The sequence below is a fragment of the Gracilinanus agilis genome, chromosome 1 (assembly GCF_016433145.1).
Source record: "Gracilinanus agilis isolate LMUSP501 chromosome 1, AgileGrace, whole genome shotgun sequence".
NCBI lineage: Eukaryota > Metazoa > Chordata > Mammalia > Didelphimorphia > Didelphidae > Gracilinanus > Gracilinanus agilis.
Window position 1 is genome coordinate 557,206,477 of NC_058130.1, and position 24,053 is coordinate 557,230,529.

Here is a 24,053-nt window from a genome sequence, read left to right on the forward strand (position 1 = left end):
GACACACACACACAGACACACACACCTATATATATATATATATATAAAATACTCCATTTGGCAGTCATTGAGCCAGATCCTTCCCAGGACTAGAAGAGAATCAGTCATGTTGTACATATCAACTAAAGAAGTACTTTGGGGGAGTAACTTTGGTGAGTGAAAAAAATATAACATTGTGTAAGTTATCTTCACAAATGTGCTTCCCCAAAAACTAACTTGTAATTAGTATGAAACATCCATTGCTCCTCAATGGTGGATACTTGAAAGGACTTGAACAACATAACAGGATAAGAGAGAATTGAGTTCACATGGCCGAGCCATTACTTCTAGTCCTCACTTCCTATATTTCTTTGAAGTGCATCTAATTCTGCTCCTCAGAAAGTGGGCCCTTTAGCAAATAACAAGATGGAAATCCTATTAAGATAATCTCCTTGTCTTCAACTCAATATAGATAAGACTATTTCACAAGGGTTTTATCAGGTACTTAATTATCCAAAATAGAGAATTTAGAGAATTTCGTTGCCATAGGTTATATAGGTCAACTGCCCAGATGATGTGTGAATTGTACCAACTCTCAGAGAGTTCCCACATTGATAAGATTTATCTTATCAATTTATTGATATTATCTTATCAAATATTTATAATCTAAGTTAAGCAAAATAAATTCCCAATTTCCCAGGCCTTCTCTAAATTCACGAAAATCATTATGTACTGAGTTCCCCCTCCCTTACCCCCCTATAGGGCTGCTGACTTGAAAACCTCTTCTCTGAAGAAGATATATTAAAGTTGAGAACACTTACCCTTGAAATAAGAAGAGGTTGACATAATTATAACTTTTGGTGAGGAAGTTTCCCAGTACCCGAGTTGGATAACCACAGCGAATCTGGTAGGCAGACAGGCCAAAATAAACACATTTCACGAAATACCAAAGCTGAGCAACCAGGTTCTGGCTGAATTTCCTAGAATAAAAAATATATCGAAAAATGCAGGAGCAGATACTCTGCTGGCCTATGTGCTCAACATTAGGAAGTCACAGATCTTTTAAAGTGTTGAAGAAGGCCTGTAGAGGAAGTCTTCCAGATCTGTGGACCCAGAGAAGGGTCCTGTGAAGTTTATGCATGCTCCAAATCAATGAGGAATTTAGTGTAATCACTAGCAATGGAAAAAGTTGCAATATGGTTTCAAGCAAAATGATGAGATGCTTTGTTTTTGCAGTCTTTGGAAGAATGTAAGATTTTGCAGACATGTTAAAACTGAGCAATAAATTTTGTGAAAAAGGAAAACAGGAAATGATGAGTAGGCAAGATCTTCGATCATTCTCCTCTGTGACTAATGTTCTTGTTTCATTTAAGAGTTTTTATCTCCCCCATGACCCCCCCAAAAAGATTTTATTTTTCGGTAAGTGGTATTTTTGCATGTGTGTTTGTGCATATTAGCTTTACAAAAGTAAATTTTCCAAGAGAGGAAGAACTATTTTAAAAACATTTTAACTTTGGTCTTAGGATGTAGGATGGGAGAGCGAAGGCCACTCATGGGACTTGAAGGATGCTAAGGTCTGAAAGGTTCTGTGTTTCCTAATTCCACAGGGAGGGTAGCATCCTTCAAGCCCCATGAGTGGCTTTCACTCTCCATTTTGCATCTTATGACCAAAGTTAAAAAATTTTAAAATAGTTACATGTGCCTATGTTTGGCATATATCTGTGTTACACATACATATATACTTGGTATATATATGCTTATATATTATAATTTGTATATATCTGCATACACGTCTGTGTTCATATGCATATAGGTAGCTTAAAATACACTAAGAATTTTTGAAACACCAAGTCAGTCAGGCAGGCAGTCTGTCTGTCTGACTGTCTCTCTAAATACCTGCGTATAAATTTGTACAGAATTTACATTCTGATGATCAGAAGAGATAGGTTTTTCTGGGGGAGGCAACCAATGTTTTTTTATACACATTTTTATATACATATAATATACATGTTATATATATATGTATATGTGTGTATATATACACATAGGTATATTACTATCTCTCCCATTCCTTTCAAGAAGGAATTTCTTAATTCTTTGTACTTGTATTCCTGGTATGTAGCCTAGGACCTGGCATATAATAGATGTTGTATAAGTGGAAATTTTGTACCTTTTGAACTATGTTCCTCAGAATTCCTTTCATCTCCCAGCATCCTTTTCCTCGTGCCTCCACATTTGTGTCTTCACGTTATTGTTTATATAGTTCTGTAACTCCTCTTTCTCTCTCTCTTTTCTCACAACCGGGACTGGGTTAACTAGCTTTTTTTACTTTTGCAATTATTAATATGCTTTATAAAATATAATAGTTATTGTATATTAATTTTAATCTTTACGATGTTTAACAAATGTATACTTACTTAATGATTCCTCTAGCAAGACTCCCTTTCAACTAGTTCACAATACTAGCTCCCTAAATACAGGGGACTCGTGTTATCTAAACTTTATGTCTCCCACAGTGACAAGCACAGTTCTCTGCACACAGTAGGTGCTTTGTAGATGGCTTATGAATAGCAATGAAGAAACTCATGGATGAGTGCATTTTGATTGATCTTTATAGATTTGACCATCTATCTTGAAAGAGTATTAATAAATGTTTTATCTTTGAGCTACTGATGAAGGAAAATTTTGATAGCAATATCTGTCAGAGGAGGACAAATCAATTTTTAATGTCAACAAGTTCCAAATATATGGTTCGGAATCGCAAGACTTTGGATTTTGCCTGACTGGCAGCTTGGCCTTGAAGTCAGAGAGGTCTCTGACCCTAGTGTATTATGCATGAAGTATCCTGAAATAAAGTCATTTTGATAGAGAACCTTAGGTTCTTTAAAGCCTACATTGACTTGGAACATAAACGATGTAGAGAGAGTGGAAAGAATTTTATTTTTTACCTCTCAGTCACACTTGGCAAGATGAAGAACATCCAGAAGTGTATCCCAAACACAAGAATGACCTGGAAAATCACCTTTCCCAGTACAGTCTTCCGGAGATATAACGCTCGGTCTACCACCATGGTTCCAAATTGAATGAGCACCATTACCAAGAATGCCTCAGGGACCTGGTCCTCTGACAGTGAGGATGTGATGTCTGCCGCTGCTGAGTGTTTCTGGGCAAGACGGAAGAAAACAACATCCAAATGAAATTTTCCTGACAAAGAAGCTTCCTTTATGTAAAGATACTCCAAGCAAACATAAGATGAAAACTTACCCCAAAGGCCCAAAAGCCAAACACAATGATGATGAAGTCCACAGTGTCAGCAAGGAACATCAGCACATACACATCCGTCACAGCACTGTAGTCTGGGTGGATGAGGTTATAAAAGAATTGTCGGATGGGCACGTATATTTGGAGGGTCCTGAAAAGCAAGCATCAAATTCCCACTGATGTCAAGGAGGTCATAAAAGGTAGAACCATGGCATTATATCCTGGGAGGGTCAGGACATTCCCATGTTAGCCCATGGCTTTCCCACTATAGTTTACAACAACTTCCATGTCTAAATCCCAGAATAGTCATGGGTGAAGTTTTGTTTCTGAAAACAAAAACCCGCCAGAGAGGAGAAAAGGAAACTTCTATAATCAAAGTTCTTCTTGGTGTTTTTTTTCTGTTTTCTTTGCCTAAGACCACCTAGGCAGTGAGATGGAGTAGTATATGAAGGGCTAGAGTAGTTGAAGTTAGGAAGATTTGAATTCCAATCAAAAACTTTAGACTTTTATTAGCCCTGTGAGTGCAGGAAAGTAACTTAATCCTTCTCAGTTTCCTCATTTTAAAAACAGGGATAATAATCCCATCTACTTCCCAGAGTTTTTGTGAGGATTAAATGAGATTATGCATAAAGAAAACTTTAAGTGGTATGTGTTAGGTATTTGTTATTTTACCTACTATAGGCTCTCATGGTTCCTTAATGGTCCCCAGTATTCCTGCTTATCCCATTCCTTGTATTTGGAATTCTCTTCCGGTATTTGGAATCTATTACCTTCTTTGTGCTTGCCTAGTCACTGATTTATTGTTTGAACTAAAACTATTTTCATATTTGGAGTTGGTTGAATTCTTTAAAGAGTCATAGGATTTTGGAGTTAGAAGGGAGCTAGTCAAACCTGGGCCCCAAAGGAATCTCCACTTATTTAACAAGTACTCACCCAATCTTTGCTTGGAGACTTACAATAAAAGGAAGACCTTTGCTTCTTTTTTTTCCCACCATTACCTTCTGTCTTAGAATCAATACTGTGTATTGGTTCCAAGGCAGAAGAGTGGTATGGGCTGGGCAATGGGGGTTAAGTGACTTGGCCAGGGTCATGCAGCTAGGAAGTGTCTGAGGCCAGATTTAAATCCAGGACCTCCCTCTCTAGACCTGGCTCTCGATCCACTGAGCTACCCAGCTGCCCCCAAGACATTTGCCTCTTGAGGCAGCCCTTTTCTACTTTTGGACAGCTCTAAAGGTTAAGAGTACCAGAGAATGGGAACTTAGGTGGCACAGTGAAGAGAACACCAGGTCTAGAGTCAGGAAGACCTGAGTTCAAAACTGTCCTCAGACATTTCTTAGGTATGTGATGTTGGGCAAGTCACTTAACCTTCCTTGTCTCAGTTTCCTTATTTGTAAAATGAGCTGGAGAATGAAATGAAAAACCACTCCAGTATCTTTACCAAGAAATCCCCAAATGGGATCACAAAGAGTTGGACAAAACTGAAACAACTGCCCAACAACAACACAAATTAAGAATTTAATTTTCATTTAATACTATGTTCCATTTTCTTAAGAATTTAAAATTTATAATGTGCTTTCCTAACAATCTTGTGAGATTGGTGGCATTTCATATTATTATGCTCATTTTATATATGAGAGCCCTAAAATTAAGAAAATTTAAGCATCTTGCCCCTAGTCAAATAAAGTGGTATGCAAAATACTTGTGAAATCAATAGTATCGATAAGGTTTCATTTCATGATAGCAATGGTCACACTTTTCTGCTTCTACTGACACCTGGATGATTCAGAATGATGAACCTTGAGCAGATGAACACACTGGATTAGACTGGATGGATTTCTTCACATTTAATTCTCTGTCGGCCAAGGGCCATATTTTTTGACATATAGATGTGTTTTTGTTGTGATTTAATTCTGCAGTTTTTAAATGAATATTACCCCAGAGAAACATGAAAAAGGAGTAACTCTTCAAAAGCACACTTCAATGAATGCTAAAGATATTGTAGTAGTTATCAGTGTGATGAACTCGAGCATTAAAGGGATCATTCAAGCCCATCATTAAAGAGTATCAGTTGTACCAAAGCCCAAAAAGCAATGTCAAGAACTAACAAAAAGATGGTCTAATCCTCAAAAAAGAACTGTACTATCAAAGAGACCTAGCAGTTGGAGGTGCTTTTATTGACTCTCTACAATGCAGCCTAAGCTTCTTGAAGTCTGCTCCTCTGCTCCCACCTCTCTCCAACTTTCAGTGGGATAATGGGGTTGGAAGGAGAGAAAATAAATGTTTTGAATTGAAAAAAAAAAAAAGAATAGTGACAAGGTTGGTAAAAATAGCTGCTAACTGTCTCCTTGAAGGAAAAAAAACGCTTATCATTGGCAAGATGAATACAAAGAATGGTGGACAGAAATGGGTAAATGATTTTTACTGATAAAATTCACTCTCCAAAACCACTGTTAGAATAAATGAATTAAAGAATGAGTGGAAGTAGAAACACAAAAGAAAAACAATTGCTTGATCACATGGGTTGATGGGGATATGATTGGGGATGTAGACTCTAAGGGATCACCCTAATGCAAATATTAACAATATGGAAATAGGTCTTGATCAGTGACACATGTAAAACCCAGTGGAATTGCTTGTTGGCTATGGGGGGGGGGGGATGGCAGGAGGAGAGGGAAAGAACATGAATCATGGAAAAATATTCTACATTAATTAAATAAAAATTTTCAAATAAAAAAATAAAACATGAATGTTAAAAAAAAAGAATGAATGTCTTCATAAGAACTGGAGCCAACATTCATTTTTTAAACATCTCCCCAAATTTCCTGCATCTTGATGTTATAACTGACAAGAAAAAAATATTAATCCGTAAATGGAAATTTGAGCCAGTTTCTAACTTGCAAGTATACTGACTAAATAAATTAGAGACAAAGCTAAAAAAAAATCTAAATTTAATAATATCTTAACTGAATAAGCCTTTGATGTGATCATGCATATTCCTTCAGTGTATTAATAATCAAGTCATCCAAAATCTGAAACTACCAAAGTAATAGTACATCAAATAAAGTTTGTAAGATTTTAGAAAGTTAAGAAAAAAGAATGAATGAAAAAAATTAACACCTCTTGGAAAGTCTTAATAAATAACCTACCCTTGCACCTCCAACTTTCCAGTCTTCTAACATCATGCTTCTCATCAAATACTCTTCAATCCAATGATAGTAGTCTTCTTGTTAAATAATCCCAAACAAGACATTTTCTTGGCTTAGCATTTTCTTGGGCAACAGAAATTCTAATGCCTAAAATTTTTTCCTTATCTCCTTTTTCCTTATCTCTTCTTCCTGACTTCTCTGGCTTCCTTCAAATCTCAGTTAAAGTTGTTCCTTCTACAAGAAGCCTTTTCCAAGCCCTCTTAATTCTAGTGGTTTCCCTTTGTTAATTATTTCCTGTTTATTCCAATTACAGCTAGTTTATGTATTTGTTTGCTTACCATCTTCCCCATTAGACTTGAAGCCTTGAGGCCAGGGCCTATCTTTTGCCTCTTTTTGTATCTCTAGTTCTTAACCCAGGGTTTGGCACATAACAGACACTTAATATATGCTTATGGAATGACTGCTGATGAATTATGAAACCCATCTCCTGGGAGAGGGCTAACAGACTCACTGTGCAAAATGAGATGCATTTTTTGGATGTGGCAAATGTGTGGGTCTGTTTTACTTGACTGTTTATTTGCTACTGATCTATGCTTCAACTATTGTTTCTTGTTTCTTTTTTTAAATCTTTACCTTCTGTTTTAGAATTGATATGATATATCATTTCCAAGGTAGAAGAGTGGTATGGGTTAGGTAAGTGACTTGCCCAGGGTCACACAGCTAGGAAGTGTCTGTGGCTATATTTGAACCCTAGCTCTAGGCCTGGCTCTCCATCCACTGAGCCACCTAACTGTCGGTGTCTAGTTCTGTTTTATAGTTCCCTCAGTTTTGGCTTCTTGCTTCACACTCTTGCTTTGCTACCCCTCACTATCCTCGCACGGACTGTGGAAGAGGCCGAAAAGAAATACTTGTACTTAGATTTTAATGCCTGGTTCATATTGATTTCTGAGACCCCAGTGTTAGTTGTTTTGTTGGCCACATAGGGTTGTGGGGAAAGGAGGAAGTATAGAGCAAAGAGTGTTATAGACCGCATTGGTCTTGAGATCAAAAAGGCTGGCTTAGATTTCTGGTTTTCATTCATATAAACTAGGTACCTGTGAGAAAGTCTCTTAATGGCCCTTATCTTCATCTTCCTCATCTGAAAAATAGAGATCAAGACATATTCTACCTTCCTGATGGGTCCTTGAGAGGAAAGCAATTTGGAAACCACTAAGTGCTACCAAAATATGAGCTATTATAATAGGAATAAAATCCACAGAATAATTGTGTCTACAGGACATTTCATTTAAAAGTCTACTATAGGAACATGAGCTTGGTCAAACTTTGTGAGATAATTGTGTGCTTTGGTCCACGGAATCACAAAGAGTTGGACATGAATAAATGACTGAAAAATAAATAACAACAACAATAACTGATGCCTTCTAATGTAATTGAGCAAACATTCATCAAGTTCCCTTTCTGATCAAGGCAGTCTAGTATTTCCATGATACTCTGTCATAAGAAGAGCTACACCCAAGGCAATGGAAGCATTTTTTTCCATGCCCCATTGTATCCATATAAAACAATTAACGCTAAGTTCCCAACCTTACAAGAAAATAAATGAATGAAACATTTGCAGTTACTTCTTTATGGTGAATGCTTTTGCTTTGATGAAGTGTTCTTGGAACTTCTCCATATACAGTTCCCTTTTACTCTTCTGTTTAATGCTGAGGACACTGCTGCCTTTTTGACTACTGTTCCGAGTGCTGGTGCTGCCTGTAACAAAGATGCATGCAAACATTATGTGAGAAACAGGGTTTATGTCAACATCTAGTCATACAAAGTCTATGTGGTATTATTCAAGAACTATTGAACTGAGTTAAAAATATTTTGGAATGATGAATGTAGATGTAGATACCTTCAAGGATCTTCTCAGAGTATTCCCAACATAGAGGAATTAAAAATCTGTGACTTTCTTCTTCTTTCAAAAATAACTACACACTTAATTTGGTTTATGACTATATAACTTCACTGGCTAGGAGGATTAACATTGTTTCTAAAATGCTATTGAAATCTTCATCATCAGCAGTTATAAAAAGAAAATAGTTTGCAGTAATGACACACCAGGAATTGTAGTTTCTCTAGACTATATCTGATCTTCATACTTCAATAACAAATAATATATACATGTACATGTAATAACTTCATACTTCATAACAAAAAGAATAAAGAGTCAGTCATACAGGGAGAATAAGGCACATGACCTCTGTAGATACATTGGTACTTGCAAAAACAAATGAAATATTCAATATGTTGGGAAGATCTTAAAATCTTAACAGCCTTGTGAGATAGATGTTATTATTATCATCCTCATTTTACAGATGAAAAAATGTTAAGGGACTTACCTAGAACTATACAAATAATAAGTCTTTGAGAAAGGATTTGAATTCATGCCTTTTTGACTCTAAATCTATTACCTTATTTCACCTAGCTGCCTAAATCCTAGGGCACTTTATGAAAATCATGCAGGCTAAGAAGTAAGGGAAAGTTTGCTATTCTAAATGGTTGAGAGGATATTAATGAAATCATAATTTGTTCAAAATTTGATTTTCCCCAGTACCAAGACTCAGGGTTGAATTACTCCTACCATTTGTTGCCTTTGCTGCTTTTCATATGTTGCTGAATAAAGCTGGAGGAATATAATGAATATTCACTGATTTGATCCACTACATATTTGTGTTAATAATTTCCTTACTACAGCAAATAGTTCCCTTACTACAGCAAAGGATTCTTTTTATTCCTCCCTAACATATACGCTATTCCTCTCACCAAATCAACTTTTATGTTTTTATCCCTCCTCAAATATCCCATAACTCCCCATCACCTCCATCCTTTGAGGAGAGAACCGTATCTCATTTCAGTGAAAAAAAAAAGAGGCTCTCTGCCAAGAGGCTCCTCTTCTGTTCTCATCTTCAATTTATGTCACTCATTTTCATTCCATCATTTTATTCCTGCCTCACACGAAGGAGTGATTTTTCTCCTTGTGAAGGCAAATTGCTCTAAATGTCCAAATGATTCTATTACATTTTGTCTTCTCTACTAGATTACCCTCTCCATATTCCCCACTCATACTTATTTATCTCTCCCTGCTTAGAACTATTTTTCCTACTTTCTACATAACTGGGCTCTTTTTTACCTTTCCAGTCTTTTAATACTTTACTCTCTCCACAGGTCTCCTTGCTTTCCTCATACCTGAGGTCCTGAAGATCACGAAATTCCGTCCCCGCCCCTTTTCTTTTTATCCCTTGATTTAGCACAGTGCTTGTGCTAAAATAACACAATTATTTAAGGGTCCAATAGGTACTAGATAAATGCTTGATGACTTGTTGTTTGTCTAGATTTGTGATTTCATTGGTGAAGAGAGATATTCATTATAGGAAGAAGCCTTATCTAACTTATCTAAGTAGAGATAAGGAACTCATATGGGAGTTAGAAAGTCTTAGAAAATTGCCTCTGGCTAGAAGTTTAGTGGTTTGCCCAGGAAGATGCAAGGCTGGAGTTCTTCCTAATTCCAAGGCCCACTCTCTATTCTCAACAGTGCAAAATAGTATAAACAAAATAAGGCTTGCCAACTCCATATTTCAAATAGCTTTTTAAAGATTAATCAGTTGACTTGCAAATAATTTTGAGTTCTTTAGTTCAAAGTAACTCACCATACAAAAGACTAAATATATTCATATTACATCATGTTGATGTCCACTATTTATGCTGTTCCCATCACTACAAACTATTCATTGCTGGTAAGAAATTCAAAATTGTTTCCAAAGAAAATTTAAAATATGGTTGTTTTAGGGTTTTAGTCTTCAAATCCAAGTCCATTTCCAATATAAGTTGTGATTTATTACCTAGTGTACCTACAAGAAAGGCTCATTAAGAATATACTACATGTTCTGAATTAATGAGACAGGTACCTCTCTTAGACCTATTTGAGGAGAAACTAGATCTGTGGGATAGATGTGAGTTGCTGCTGGAGCTCTTCCGTCTGATGGCCGCCTGTTGCTCTGGGAAGTGGACATGGACTGATTCCACTGAGGCTGCAAGATTGACAGATTTCATTGAGTCTGAGGAATCTCTTCTTCCCATGTTTAGTGAGAGTTCATCATCAGAGTCATCTTTATTTGTTCCAGTATCAACAGTATCATCTTCATCCCATAAGCCATGACACTGGAAAAACCCAGGGAGTAATAAGTCATATGGTAGCATAAAAGGATAGTCAATAGCTCAAATGAAAACAAACATACATCATTCTGAAGACCTTGTAATAGCAAATGAAGAATTTCAAATTGAATGTTTTGTTTGTATTTTACAATTAATTTTTATAATTAAAATTAATTTTTATTTATACATTATATATTATGTTTATTTAAATATTAAATATAAAAATAAATGTGCAGCATATTTTACATTTGAAATCTCTCAAAGCCCCTAGGAGTAACAGAGAACTAGAAGGTGATGAGTAGAGGAATAAAAAGCACCTAACCTATTTAGGTGAATAGGCTTAAATAAGACTTAGTTTTAATTTCTTAAAAATATATTCTTTCTATTTATCACTTTTGTTATTAAATAAATTTAAATTATAAATATATCCCTTCCCTCTCTCCTACCCAGACATCCTATAATTAATCAACAAGCATCTATTAGTTCTTACTATGTGCAAGATACTATCCCAAGTATTGGGGATACAAAGAAGCAAAACCAGTTCCTTACCTCAGGGAACTAATATTCTAATTAGGAAGATAAAATGCAACTACTCAGGTACAAATAGAATATATGAAATATAGATGGAAGACAATCTGAGAGGGAAAGAATTAGTATTGGAGGGAGGAGACTCAGGGAAGGCCTTCTGTAAGATAGGATTTAAGCTGCCTTGAAGGGACACTAAGAGGCAGAAGTGAGAAGGAAGACAATTTCAGGCATGGACAAAAGCCACTGCAAAGGCATAGTAGATGGGATACTCAACACAAGGATCTTCAACGAGGCCAATGAGCCTGATCATAGGGTACATAGAGGAGAATAAAATATAAGAAAGCTGGAAAGGTAGTGAGTGATGGAGTGGAAAAAGGTTTCAGTGCCAAACATAAGACTTTATATTTGATACTGGATGTAACAGAGAACCTCTGCAGCTTATTAAGAAGGGCAGTAGAACATGGTCAGACATATTTTAGAAAAAAAATCACCTTGGCAACTGAGTGGAGGATGAGGAGAGACTTAAAGCAGAGGGATCACTTGGCAGATTATTGTAATAGTCCAGGTGGGAGGAGATGATAGCCTTGACTGAATTGGCAGCTGTGTGAGTAGAAAATAAGTGATGTGTATGGAAGATGATGTGAAAATGGAAATGACAAGTAGAAACGGCAATGGCTATATGCAGTGGCTGAGAGAGAGGAGTTGAGGATCATGGTGAGGTTTTGAATATGGATGACTCATAGTTGAAAAGACAGGAGGAGAATTAAAGGAGAGAGAAATGTCATGAAAATCTAGAGAGAAAAAGTATACAATAAGTAAAGGCTATCAACAATGCAAAATGCTGCACTTAAGTCAAGAAGGATCAGGGTGAGAAAAGGTCATCTGATTTGCCAATAAGGAGATCATTGGTAACTTTAAGGGGGAAGTTTGTAGCAAAGAATGGGTGGATAGATGGCTCAGTAGATAGAGTGGTGAATCTGGAGTCAGGGAGATTCCTGAATTCAGTTCTGGCTTTAGATAGCTCTGTGACCCTGGGCAAGTCACTTAACCCTGTTTGCCTCAGTTTCCTCATTTGTAAAATGAGGTAGAGAAGGAAATGGGAAATGATTCCAGTATTTTCACTAAGAAAACCCCAAGTAGGGTCATGAAGAGTTAGACATGACTAAACAACAAATTATAACAAAGAACAAAGAAAAAAACCAGCCAGAAAAAGTAATCAATAGATTAACATTCTGTGAATATGTGTATAGTCCCCAATCTCTTCAAAGAAGTGAACAGATAAAGCCCCCTTTTTCATTGAGAAGTTTGGTTATTATGTCCTTTTTAAGGAGAAAACTTAATATTTTTAGAAAGAAGAAGAGTCCATTATTCAGTTCCATAGATTTAAAACACAAATATTTATATCTATGCATATGTTATACATACATATATATGTATATATATATATAGTTTACATATACACACATACATCTATTTTAAGAGACTTTTATGCTTGTAAATGGGGAAACAGTACAAAAATACATTTATTACATATTCATTACTATAACATTCCAAATATAGAAAATAGCATAGAAACTAGTTGCACATGATATTACTGGGGACTTTTGACCAAGATGGTGACCTGAAAAGAAGTTAGGCTGCCTCATTACTTTATATCTACTCCAGCAATGGCCTGAAGTTCACACTAAACCAAAAAAATCAAGTCATTCAATGAAAAACTATAGTGAGTTACATCTTGAAGAAATGTACACAAAGTCTACCAGAATCCTGTGTTCAAGGGAACCCTTTCAGAAAGGTGAAAACCAACATGAGCAGAGATGGGAAATATGTAGTCTACAAGGCACTGTGTCCAGAGGCCACAAGAGCAAAGTCTTCATCTGATAAAGCTCCACTTCAGGCAGAAGGCTCTAGAGTGCAGACTTTGGAAGCACAATGGAGGGGCATTGGGCATTTACCAGTATGGTATGGACCAGCACCTTATGTCAGCACTCATACTGAGACACCCTATGCCCAGGAACTTCAAGCTCCCTAATACTCAGTCCTGAGATACATGAGAGAACCATAAAGACTGAGCACTCTAAATAGCAAAGATTCTAAGGAGACTAACCTCAGAAAGCTTCAGAAAATGAACATAAAAAAAAAAAAAACTTAGCAGAACCCCGGTGACACCCAGCAGAAGAAACTACTCCACCAAAAAGCCCAGCAAGGGGCAGAATGTAGTTTCATGTAAATTCCCAATTCAGAAAATAAATCTGAATAGATGAGTAATTCAGAGATTTCAAAATTAACAACAATTATTGTAAAACCATTTCTATAGCAACTGCTATCAAAGACTCAAAGGGGAAAGATTAATTTTTACATGGACTACATGAATACATAGAAGAATTTAAGTGATTAAAAATTAAGAAAATTGTTGAAGTAAGAATTGGAAGGAGAGTAAGTAGTATAGAAGATGATAAACCTTGCCCAAGAAATAGAACCCTTGAAAACTGGAACAGGCAAAAAATATATCAATGACTCCACGAGATAGCAAGATACAGTAAAACAAAATGAAGAAAAATTTAAAAACCAAGAAAATGTAAGCCAATATCCAAAACAACTAACTTTGAAAACATGCCAAGGAGGGAGAATTTTAAAATCAATCTGAAAGTTATTTGTCATTTAGCTAACATAATAACAATGGATGCAATAGATTTGTGATGTCTGGTGAATGAATGAGTGAAGCTATAAATAAATAAAACTGAGTTCCGAAAAAAAAAGAACTGCCCTGAAAACCATGATTAAAATAAAATTTAAAAAAGCCTTAACACTATAGTTCAAGAAACCATACATGAAAACTGCCCATGTCTAGTAGAGTCAAAGGACAAAGTAAAGATGGAAAATAATCCAATGATCACTTCTTTAAAGGAACTTCAAAAGCTAAAGTCCCAGCAACACCACAGACCAAATCCAAAGCTTTTAAATGAAAAAGAAGTATCCAGAAAGAAGCAATTCAAGTATAAAGAAATCATAGTCAGGATCAGACAACAACTGTAAGTTTTAATCATAAATGAGAGGTGATACAGGAACACAATATTTCAAAAGGCAAAATAGACATAATAAAAGCATAATTTATAAAATTGAGTATAATCTTATAGGGGAAAATAGGTTACTAATAGAATATAGGATTTGTAAATATATCTAATGAGTTTATCAGAATTGATTATGGGCTTTGAAATACAAACTCAAGAGTTCAAAGAAACTAAGCAAGGTAAATTTGAGCAATTAGAATTTGTATGATGATGTAGTGCTAACATGCTAATAAGAGAAGAAACAAGGTTCTTTTCAGAACCTTAATGTCTTTAGTGGGTATTGCACATTACATGGGAAAAAAACAAAAGGCCTAGAAATGGACTGGCTTTCTTCTGAGCTTTTGAAGAGAGAAAAAAGAAGGGAAGTTAACAGGAGAGACAGTAATGAAAAGAAAAGGAAGAAGAATGTATTGAACTTGATAATTCTCATAATTGGGGTATGTGAGAAGAATATGCATACATAGAGGAAGAAAGAGTTGGGGAGAGTGGGGATCAGATAAATCCTCTTATCTTAAACAGAGAAAGGAAGGTTGAACATACATGCAGTTTGGTATAGAAATATATCAAACAGTAGAGAAAAACATGGAAATTGGAAAAAAGTGAAAAAAGTGAGATTTAGAGGTAGGATAATACTAGGGAAAGACATTGCAAGCAAAACAATTTTCTAATCTTAAAGAGGGGATTAAAAAGGTGGAGGGAGAAGGGAAAATAAATAGAATCAAAGGGGTGCCTTAGATCACCTCTTAGACAATTAGGGAATGGTAGAACACATTGTGGTATATGAATGTATTGAAATATTATTGCACCATAAAAAGTGACAGAACAGATGGTTTCATATGAGTGACATCTAGACTTATGATTTCATCATTATTGGGAATTCCTAATTAGAAAACATGATTAATTAATTCATATTGCAAACTCTTCTGAAAATTATAGTCTTAGAGACTATTCTTGGCTACTGAGGGGTCAAGTAATTTTTCTAGGGTCACACAGGCAGAATGTATCAGAAGGGACTTGAACCAAGTGACTCAAAGGCCACTCTCTAATTGCTATGTCATGCTTTTTAGATTAATTCTCCTACAACACGGCTTACATCACATCAATTCCCCACTCAAGAACCTGTGGCAGTTCTCAACTGTCTATAGCACTTAATTTAAACTTTTCATTTTGCCGAATAAAATCAATTATAATGTGGCACAACATGTTTATCTTCTATTGTTCTCCAACACGATGTCCTTGTTCCAGGGAAGGAAGTCTCCTTCCTGTGCTCCATATTAAAAAAAATATTTCAGAAAAGGAGATATAAACAAATACAATAAAATTTGGTATATGACCAAGTGCATCATTCATGTTTATCCCTTTCCATTGTCCTTTGCCCATGTTGTTTTCCTGAAATAAATCCCCTTTTCACTCATTGTGCAAGTTTCACTCATTTTTCATTACTTAACTTAAATTCTACCTCTCCCATGAACTTTCTTAGATTTTTCAGCTCACAATGTGCTATCCTGCCTGTGAACTTCATTTACATTTATAATCTATTTTTCATAACTAAGCAATTGCATAAGCAATAATAATAGCAATAATACTGCCTTGTACCATCTAATTTTCTTCATTTTTGTAATTATTCTTTCTCTACAGCCTTGTAAACTTCCCAAGGGCAAACACTATGTCTTTTATGCTCTTCTTACCTCCTTTTGCACATGGCATTAATGGAAATATATTATTTCTTGAGGAAGGATTGTTTGGTTGTAATTGAAGGATAGTATTGCTTATAATACCTTTAAAATTGATCGGTGGAAGAAAAGAGCCAGGAGCTGGATAAGATCATAAAGCACATAACCCTCTTTTTTCTCCACTCCAATGATGTTTGGAGGATGGTATGGCTTGTCTTTGTAGAAATCCAGATTCTTGTTCCAGGGAAAGAAACCAAATTGGAAGAAATATTTGATGACAATGGCCACCTATATGGAAATGGTAGAGATGTGAGTGAAAGGTATATTCTCTAAATTCCATTGGTTATATGGCAGAGTAATAATAACAATGGAAATAATTCTTCTCTAGTTTTTATTATAGTAGCTAATAGAATGGTGTAAGATAAAAACATTATAATTTTCACAGGTTATGCATTTAAAAGCAGTAGTGTTGTATAGTGGTTATCAGGCTAACTTTGCCTTCAAGAAGACCTAGAATCAAGTTCTGCCTCTTACACAAAACAATTTTGTAATAATGGAGAATTCATTTCATCTATGAGTACTCCCAAAAAACTCTATTGACTATAAATTATAAAGGAGCTGTTAATGTCAGTCAATGCAAAGTTTCCATTCAGAAGCTCCCTAAACCAGTAGTCATAGGTGTGCCCCCATCCCCTCAAAATAATTTAATGGGAAGAATAATGCTTTCTTCAAACAAGTGGCTCCCTAATGAACAGCCATGGTAAGTTGGTTTCAGAATCATATTATGTCTGTCACTTCTTTAAATTATTCATTTTTAACTTTTTGTGTTTTTCCTTTACTTCCTTCGTTCCTTTGTTTGTTCGTTCCTTTCTTTCTTCCTTTCTCCCTTCCTTCTAAATTTCTTTTTTTCACAGATTTATTTATGCAGCTTAGACTAGCACTGCCACAATGCTATAATGCCATGATGATTGAATGTTTCACAGCAGTAATTAACTAATTTTGAGAGGATAGTAGTATTTATCTTTATGATTTTATAATATCATCTATTTCAACTTATTTACTATCATTTGTGTGCAGATTCTGGAGCTAAGAGTTCTCAAAACTACACTTTTGCTATGCCTCTCATTCCTCAAGCCACCTTTTGAAACTCAAAAGTATATGCAATTCTAGCAAATTTATTTTTCTGCTTTGCCTTTCTAGTTATAAAAGATATAGAAGAGAAAGCTGAAATTAATTTTAGGGATAAGCTGTAAATTGAACTTATTCATGTCGTACTTGCCTATAGATGACTAAGAGTTTTCTCCTTATATTAAACCTGGGTATTGGCTAATCCTTCTGTGACTCAAATTTCAAATATTTGTGACAGCTTATTACCTTCAATTGAATAATGTTAAGGGACTTGTTTTAAATGATGTGGAATTATTGAAAGTAACAACACAAAAACTTTCTCAAGCACTAGTTCACATCAATTCAGAAAATATTGATGAAGCAGCTGCCATGTTCAAGGCAAGATGCTAGTTCCTGGGGTCACAAAGAAACAATGAATAATAGAATCTATCTATTCAAGGAGTTCAGAATCTAGTATAGGGAAGAAAAAATACAAATATAACTGTAATACAATCTTAAATTGAATTACATGTCTACAACAGGTCAAATACTGGTGTGAGCTATCTGGAGAAGTAGAGATAATTGCTAATTGGGTGGAGAGGTGATCAGGGGAGTCTTCAAGGAAGAGGTAGCCCACCATAAAAGTTAGCATTGGTTCATTCATCCAGAACCTAAGATAATCAGGAAGGACCCAATGAAAATCAGACAGAAAGTTTAAAAGAAATCATACATGCCATAGTTTCTCCTTTTCATTCCTTTTCATTTGTTTTCATGGGAATCTGAGACTTTGAATACTTGATAAATTAATTCAGACCTGAAATACCTGTTCCATCTGGTTTGCTACAAAGTATGTCTCTTTGCTTTATGTACAATGGATGAAACTGTGTTTAGGGTTCCTCTTTATACAACTCTAGGAAGTAAAGTCACTTGACCTTGATTCATAGCTAATAAATGCTCTATCTGAGATTTGACGCTAAATTTTCTTTCTCCAAATATATTTGCAAATCTATTATGAAAAGAAAACAAAAAAAACAAGTGTATCATGCTAAAAAAAGAACCAATTTCTAGCATATTTGCACTGTAGGGAAATTTGAGTAATAGAATTTCTAGGCATAGAACTGATAAATTTGAGAACTAACTGAATCTATGTTTTCTAAAATTTTGTTTTGAAAGAAATCTCAATCTTCAGTCAACAAATTTAATCCATCAAAATTGATTCGTTCTGTCGGTAAGACTACTTTTCTTGGTGCAGGGGCAGGAAAAAAGGGATGGGTTGTGTAGTATAAACAGCTTCAGCTTGATACCCTTAGGTTCTATTCCTACTGATCAATCTAAAAAGTGGTTCTCCAATTTTGGGGCTTCAAGACCTCTTTACACCTTTAGAAATTAGAAAGGGAATAGCTAGGTGTGACTAGGATTGAGAACCAGGCCTAGAGATGGGAGGTCCTGGGTTAAAATCTGGTCTCAGATACTTCTTTGCTGTGTGATACTAGGCAAGTCACTTAACTGCCATCGCCTAACCCTTACCATTCTTCTGCCTTGGAACTAATATTCTTTATTGATTGTAAGACAGAAAGTAAGGATTTAAAAAATAGAAATTACTGAGGTCTCCCCAAAAAGCTTTTTTAAATGTGGGTTATATATTTTGACATTTGTCATATTAGAAATTAAAACCAAATTATTATGAAAATTGATTTGACTTTGCAGATTCTCTGTAGGGTCTTGGTGATCCTCAGGGGGTCCTTCGACTACTCTTTGAGAATCATTTATCTAGAGTGTATTGGAAAAGGAGTTTCAAGTTCGTTCTAATGGAGCATTGATTTTTGTTTTTGAAGTAGAGACTAGTCAACCCCTCTAGACGAGGGTTAGGCACGGAGTTAAGGTCTTCAAGCAGACTAACCTCATGCTAACTCAGAGTTTGAACTGGAAGTCAGCAAAATATAGTAGAAAGAGCACTGGATTAGTCATCAAGAGTTTATATTCCTAGCACCAGTTTTGAGACTTAAATTATGAGATGTTGGCCAAATCACTCAACTTTCTTAGGTCTAAGTTTTCTCATCTATAAAATTAGAGTTGGACCAGATGATGCCAAAAGTCCTTTCCAACCCTAATGATCTATGAATGTCTATGGATGTTTGGAATCTTGTTTTTTTACTTAGTTTTATTGTAACACATCTGTTCTATATCCCGAAGACCATCTGCTCACATATTTGTTTTATACACATCTTTTCAGGAACTTACTAACACATAAAACAAAATCAAGCTCTAAGTACTATATAGGTACTACATGAAGAATTTACATACCTCTGTATATACAATGGCTGTCATCCAGAAACGCCTACTGGGTCTTGGGACTGACAGCATAGCCCAGAGGAAGATAAGGATAGGAAGTACAAGGGTAATCATGGAAGCTGAGATCATGTGATTGAGGATAATCACAAAATAACACACCATTTCTGAGCGGGCCACTAGAGTGTTGTAGAGAGCATAAAACAAGAGCAAGAATCGGGGTTGATCAACATAAAATTTTTCTGACTCTTCTAGTTCTTCATCACGAAACATCCTGCAAAATAAGTAAACCCAAACATCATGAGAAAAAGTTAATTTAATTTTCATTTGAAAATGCTTATGTTCTCAGACATTTTTAATTTGTGCTGGGAAGTTAGATATAAATTCTCCTGGAATTTAGTATTTCAACAAATCTGGGAAAGCAGAAAGGTCAAGATGCTGAACTCATAAAAGATTCAATTTCATTTTGTTTGTTTATTCTGAACTAATTCCTGTTTTTCCTGCTTTCCTTTTTTCTTTTCTTTTTCTCTCTTTTTAAAAAATCCTTACTTTCTATCTTAGAATCAGTACTGTATTCTGGTTCCAAGACAGAAGAGCAAAAGGGCTACGCAATAGGGGTTAAGCTTAGAAGTATTTCTGAGGCCAATTTTGAACCCTAGCCCTCCTGTTTCTAGGCTTGGGTTTCAGTCCACTGAGCCACCTAGTTGCCTCTCTTCTTCCACAGTTCAGCTCACTTACTACCTTCTTCAACATGCTTTTTTAAAAATTCTGTAAGTTCTTGGTTCTCCTCCAATTTATAACTTCTTATTTGTTTTCTATATATTTAGAAAAACATATGTGGAAAGAAACACGTGCGCACATATACATATTCTGTAATTACTTGTGTGTATCCTCCAAGTAGAAATTAACTTTTTGAGGGAAGAGGCAGCCTTAGTTTTTTATTTGTCTCCCCAATTCTTTGTATAATGCCTGAGAGATAGTCAGCATTTACTAAATGTTTTCAAATTGAGAACCAATTGAAAAGATGAATTTGGCACATGGCTTATTGGAATGAGAGAAAATCTAGGAGTCAGGGAGACTATGGTTCAAATCTTGCCTCTAACACAATCAGGCTGTATGATCCTAGACAAGTCAATCATCTCTCTAAGACCATTAGTTGTGGATTTATTTCTGACCCACATTGATAAAGAGAGTTTCATCATTAGGAAATAAATGAACTAAAATTAGGAAAAAATGAAGTTATAGATTCTGACCAAAATAAGTGAATCCCTCTAGTTGTTATTATTTGGTGTGCCTCCTTAGAATAATTTATAGAGCTGCATTAGGAGAAAAATCTGTAACTTTGAGTAATATTTTTTTCTACCTTTCTCACATTCAACATGGCTAAGAAAAGTCATCTGATAGCATAAAGATTAATTTTCTTAAAAAAATTCTCTTCAAGATCATAGCACAACAATTATGTAGATAATTTTATTCTTAACTTATTAGTAATCCTTAACTTAAAAAAATTTTTTTTAGGCACAGACTTCTGATGTTCCCTTGGAGGAGTTAGTGTGTATCATTCTAAGGTTGTATCTACAGAACCCAAAGTATTCAGATGAAAAGTAGAAATAAATAAATCACTGAAAAGTCAGTCGTTCATAAGAATGTTTTATCTAAATGATGAAAGATGAAATGAATTGTTCACTTTTCATTTGGATACTAGGCCTTGAATATAAACAATTTTAGGCTCCAACCAAAATCACCTTGTTAGGAATACTAGTTCAAGATCATGTTATAATGGTCTCCTAAAGAAGTTTTGTAAGTCCTCCGAGACAACGTGCTCAAAATAAAGTTGGATTTGTTCTAAAATTAATTACTTTTATTACTGCATATTTCTTGAATTAGCTTGCATTCATGGCCAGGATAAACAGGACACTTTTCAAGTTAAAATACTCAGGAAGGTAAAATCCTAACACTGACGTTCCCCATTCTCTATTTAGAGAAAAAAAGACTTGAGAAATTATTCCTATATCTAACTATTAGAATTTTCCCTGTGGTGGTGGTGAGGAAGGAAAGTGAGGTGAGAGAGTGAAGTTGCTGGAAAGTCTCAAAAATTATGTTTTATATATTTTCTGAGTTCTTACTTGTTTAAAAGAAGCTCACTGGCTGTTAGCTCATGTGTCAGTGGTAGTGGAATGCTTGACCCCGACTTATCTGTCCGGCTGTCATCTGGACTCACTACCATGTGGTTCTTATCATCAGACACATCATGGGAGTCAAAGGAGAGGTGTTCAAAGCTCACTGCTTTGCTATAGGAAGGTGGGGCTTCTACATCCCCATCCACAGTATCCATTGTATCCATGGTGTCCATAGTAGAATACTGTGGCAACTCAGCATCTGAGGTGAGATCTACCTCCACTGAGTCCTCATCGTACTCATCATCTTCTTCATCTTTTAGCTCAGGTAGGGGGCCCACTACTTCTTCTTCATGCTCTGCTTCTACTTCTTCAATAGTTTCAGTCGTCCCCTGGCGAGAATATAGCATGGTACATTGTGTGGGCTCACTGTCAGGGAAAAGAGAAGGTGCAAAAAATACTTGGGATTAACATGGCGATTGCTTGTAACATTCTACTGATTTGAAGAGAAGATACTGAAAGACTCCTTTTAAAAATCGCAAGGCACTTTCCTAAATATGTATCACCCTATTTGCTTTAATCCTTCAATATCCTGGAAAGCCCTGTATGGTAGAAAATGCACACAGCAGAATTGTCTCCCAAATTCAAAAGTTAATGAGTGAATGTAGTTCATGCAAAATCATCATTTTGTTAATGAATAATTTGAATTATCCTGTGATTCATAGAGAGTAATGTTGACTTCCAGATTAAGGCATTATGCTGACCCATATATTTATTTCAAAATACACAGCTTACAGAAAGCAGAGACCTTGCCAGTCCTAATTAGAATGTTTTGACTGAGTTGCACTTTGGTATGTGCCTCATGTAACTATCACACATAGGTCTATATGGAAATGATTATCATGAAGGCATACCATAATCCAGACTACAATCAATGATGGTGTGTGCACTTTTCTTATCATCAAACTACTTTGGAATTCCTAGATTCCTTTATTCTGCTTCTCAGGTTCTCCATTCATATATATATATATATATATATATATTCACTCCGTTCAAAGATCGTTAGCAACTGTTTGTCTCCTGGGAGATCCTATTCTATTTTTAGACACTTCTTTATCGTGGGAAGATTTTTCTTCTTAAGTTGAAATCTGTCACTGCCTCTCTTTCATTCCCACCCATTTCTCCTAGTTTTGTTCCTAGGCTTCATATAGAATAAGTCCAATCTCTCTTTTCCATGGAAGCCTTTTAAGTACTTGAAGGTAGCTAAACATGTGTTCACTGAGTTTTGTATGAACTGATTTTTAGTTCCCACATCATACTGGTTGTCCTCATCTAGACCCACTCTGCCTTGTTAATTTTCTAAAACATGACACTGATTCTTCAACTTGGTTTCTATACCTTTTGGACCTATGTTCCCTTCTGACTTGCCATTGGCCTGCTTTCAATTTGCCTCTCTTCTCTACCCTTTCCCTCATTACTATTAAACCATTTATTTCATTCTTTCCTTGACTGATTCACTCTATTTTAAATCTTTCTTCTAGGCTTCCTTTTCTGGGGATCATTTCTATTTCTTTTCTCTTCAGAGTCCCCTCTCTACTTCAGATTTCTTTTTGCTCATGTTTCCATTTCTTGCCTAAGCATGCCTGGTAAGTGGACAGCGTGTTCTGGGCCTAGAATCAGGAAGACCTAAATTCAATCTGGCCTTAGACACTTACTACCAGTGTGACTCTGGGCAAGTCACTGAACCTCTGTCTGCCTCAGTTTTCTTCTATAAAATGGGGATAATAATAGCACCTGCCTCCCAGGATTGTTGTGAAGATCAAACAAGATATTTGCAAAGTCCTTTGAAAAGTTCTTTAAAATGATACATGAATGGCAGCTTTCTTTTTTTGGTCTTTTTCCCACTCTTCCCTTCCAGGTCCCAAGGCAGGCTAATTATAGATACATATTCATATATTTAAAAATGATCAGTTATGATATTGCAATAAGTGGTATGCCCTCTTAGCATCCCTCTTCTTCCTCTACTCCTTCAAAGAAGAAAATGTTCTGGGAATCTGAGTTTTAATGAATGCTAAAATGAAAAAATATTAGACCAGTGAGTGCATCTGGTAGGCTGACTTACATACCTAGATCTTGGCCCATCGCAGGATTTTCAGAGATCACCCTGGTCTGTGTCTTAATTTTTAAAGGTTGAGGCCAGGGGATTCATTTAGAATTTCAGCATTTTCCTATGTTCTTATCCTGGTCTTTGTGATATGGGAAGTCTCTAGAAGTACAAGCCAATTGGAATCGCTCATAAAACTTACCTGAGGTTGGACTAGAATTCCTAGGAGGGCTTAGAAATTGATTCAGCCCTTGAGGGAAGTTCAGATCACAGGAGTTAGTCCAGGACCTGATCAAACTTTCAGTGGCCCTTGATGTCTGTGACTTTACTTCTAATTTGTCTGCATTTGTGTCTTGAGGAGGCAAGGAATACCTAGAGAACCCATGTGAGAATGGCAATATATAGAATGGACTGGGCATTACTCTGTTGGACTGAACCTTGACTGTTAACTGCCTGGTAAGTATCAACATATTATAGAATAGTTCTCATAAAACTCTTTTGTGAGAAAAAAAAATAACAAAAAACTCCAAGGATCTGACAATACAGTGTTTTTCACTGTAAATAAACAAAGCTATTTTTTC

General features: G+C 35.7%; 1 protein-coding gene across 2 annotated transcripts in view; it reads right to left on the bottom strand.

Moving 5' to 3' along the window:
- PIEZO2 (piezo type mechanosensitive ion channel component 2) overlaps positions 1–24,053 on the bottom strand; it is a 564,998-nt gene that overhangs the window by 22,191 nt on the left and 518,754 nt on the right. For both annotated transcript variants that reach the window (XM_044666889.1, XM_044666881.1), the window contains 8 exons: positions 21,378–21,797; positions 19,267–19,525; positions 15,961–16,143; positions 10,337–10,589; positions 8,009–8,141; positions 3,244–3,391; positions 2,928–3,142; positions 801–959 (listed from right to left, as the gene is read on the bottom strand). In XM_044666889.1, the coding sequence (XP_044522824.1) occupies positions 801–959; positions 2,928–3,142; positions 3,244–3,391; positions 8,009–8,141; positions 10,337–10,589; positions 15,961–16,143; positions 19,267–19,525; positions 21,378–21,797 (1,770 nt within the window). The remainder of the gene's footprint in view (positions 1–800; positions 960–2,927; positions 3,143–3,243; positions 3,392–8,008; positions 8,142–10,336; positions 10,590–15,960; positions 16,144–19,266; positions 19,526–21,377; positions 21,798–24,053) is intronic.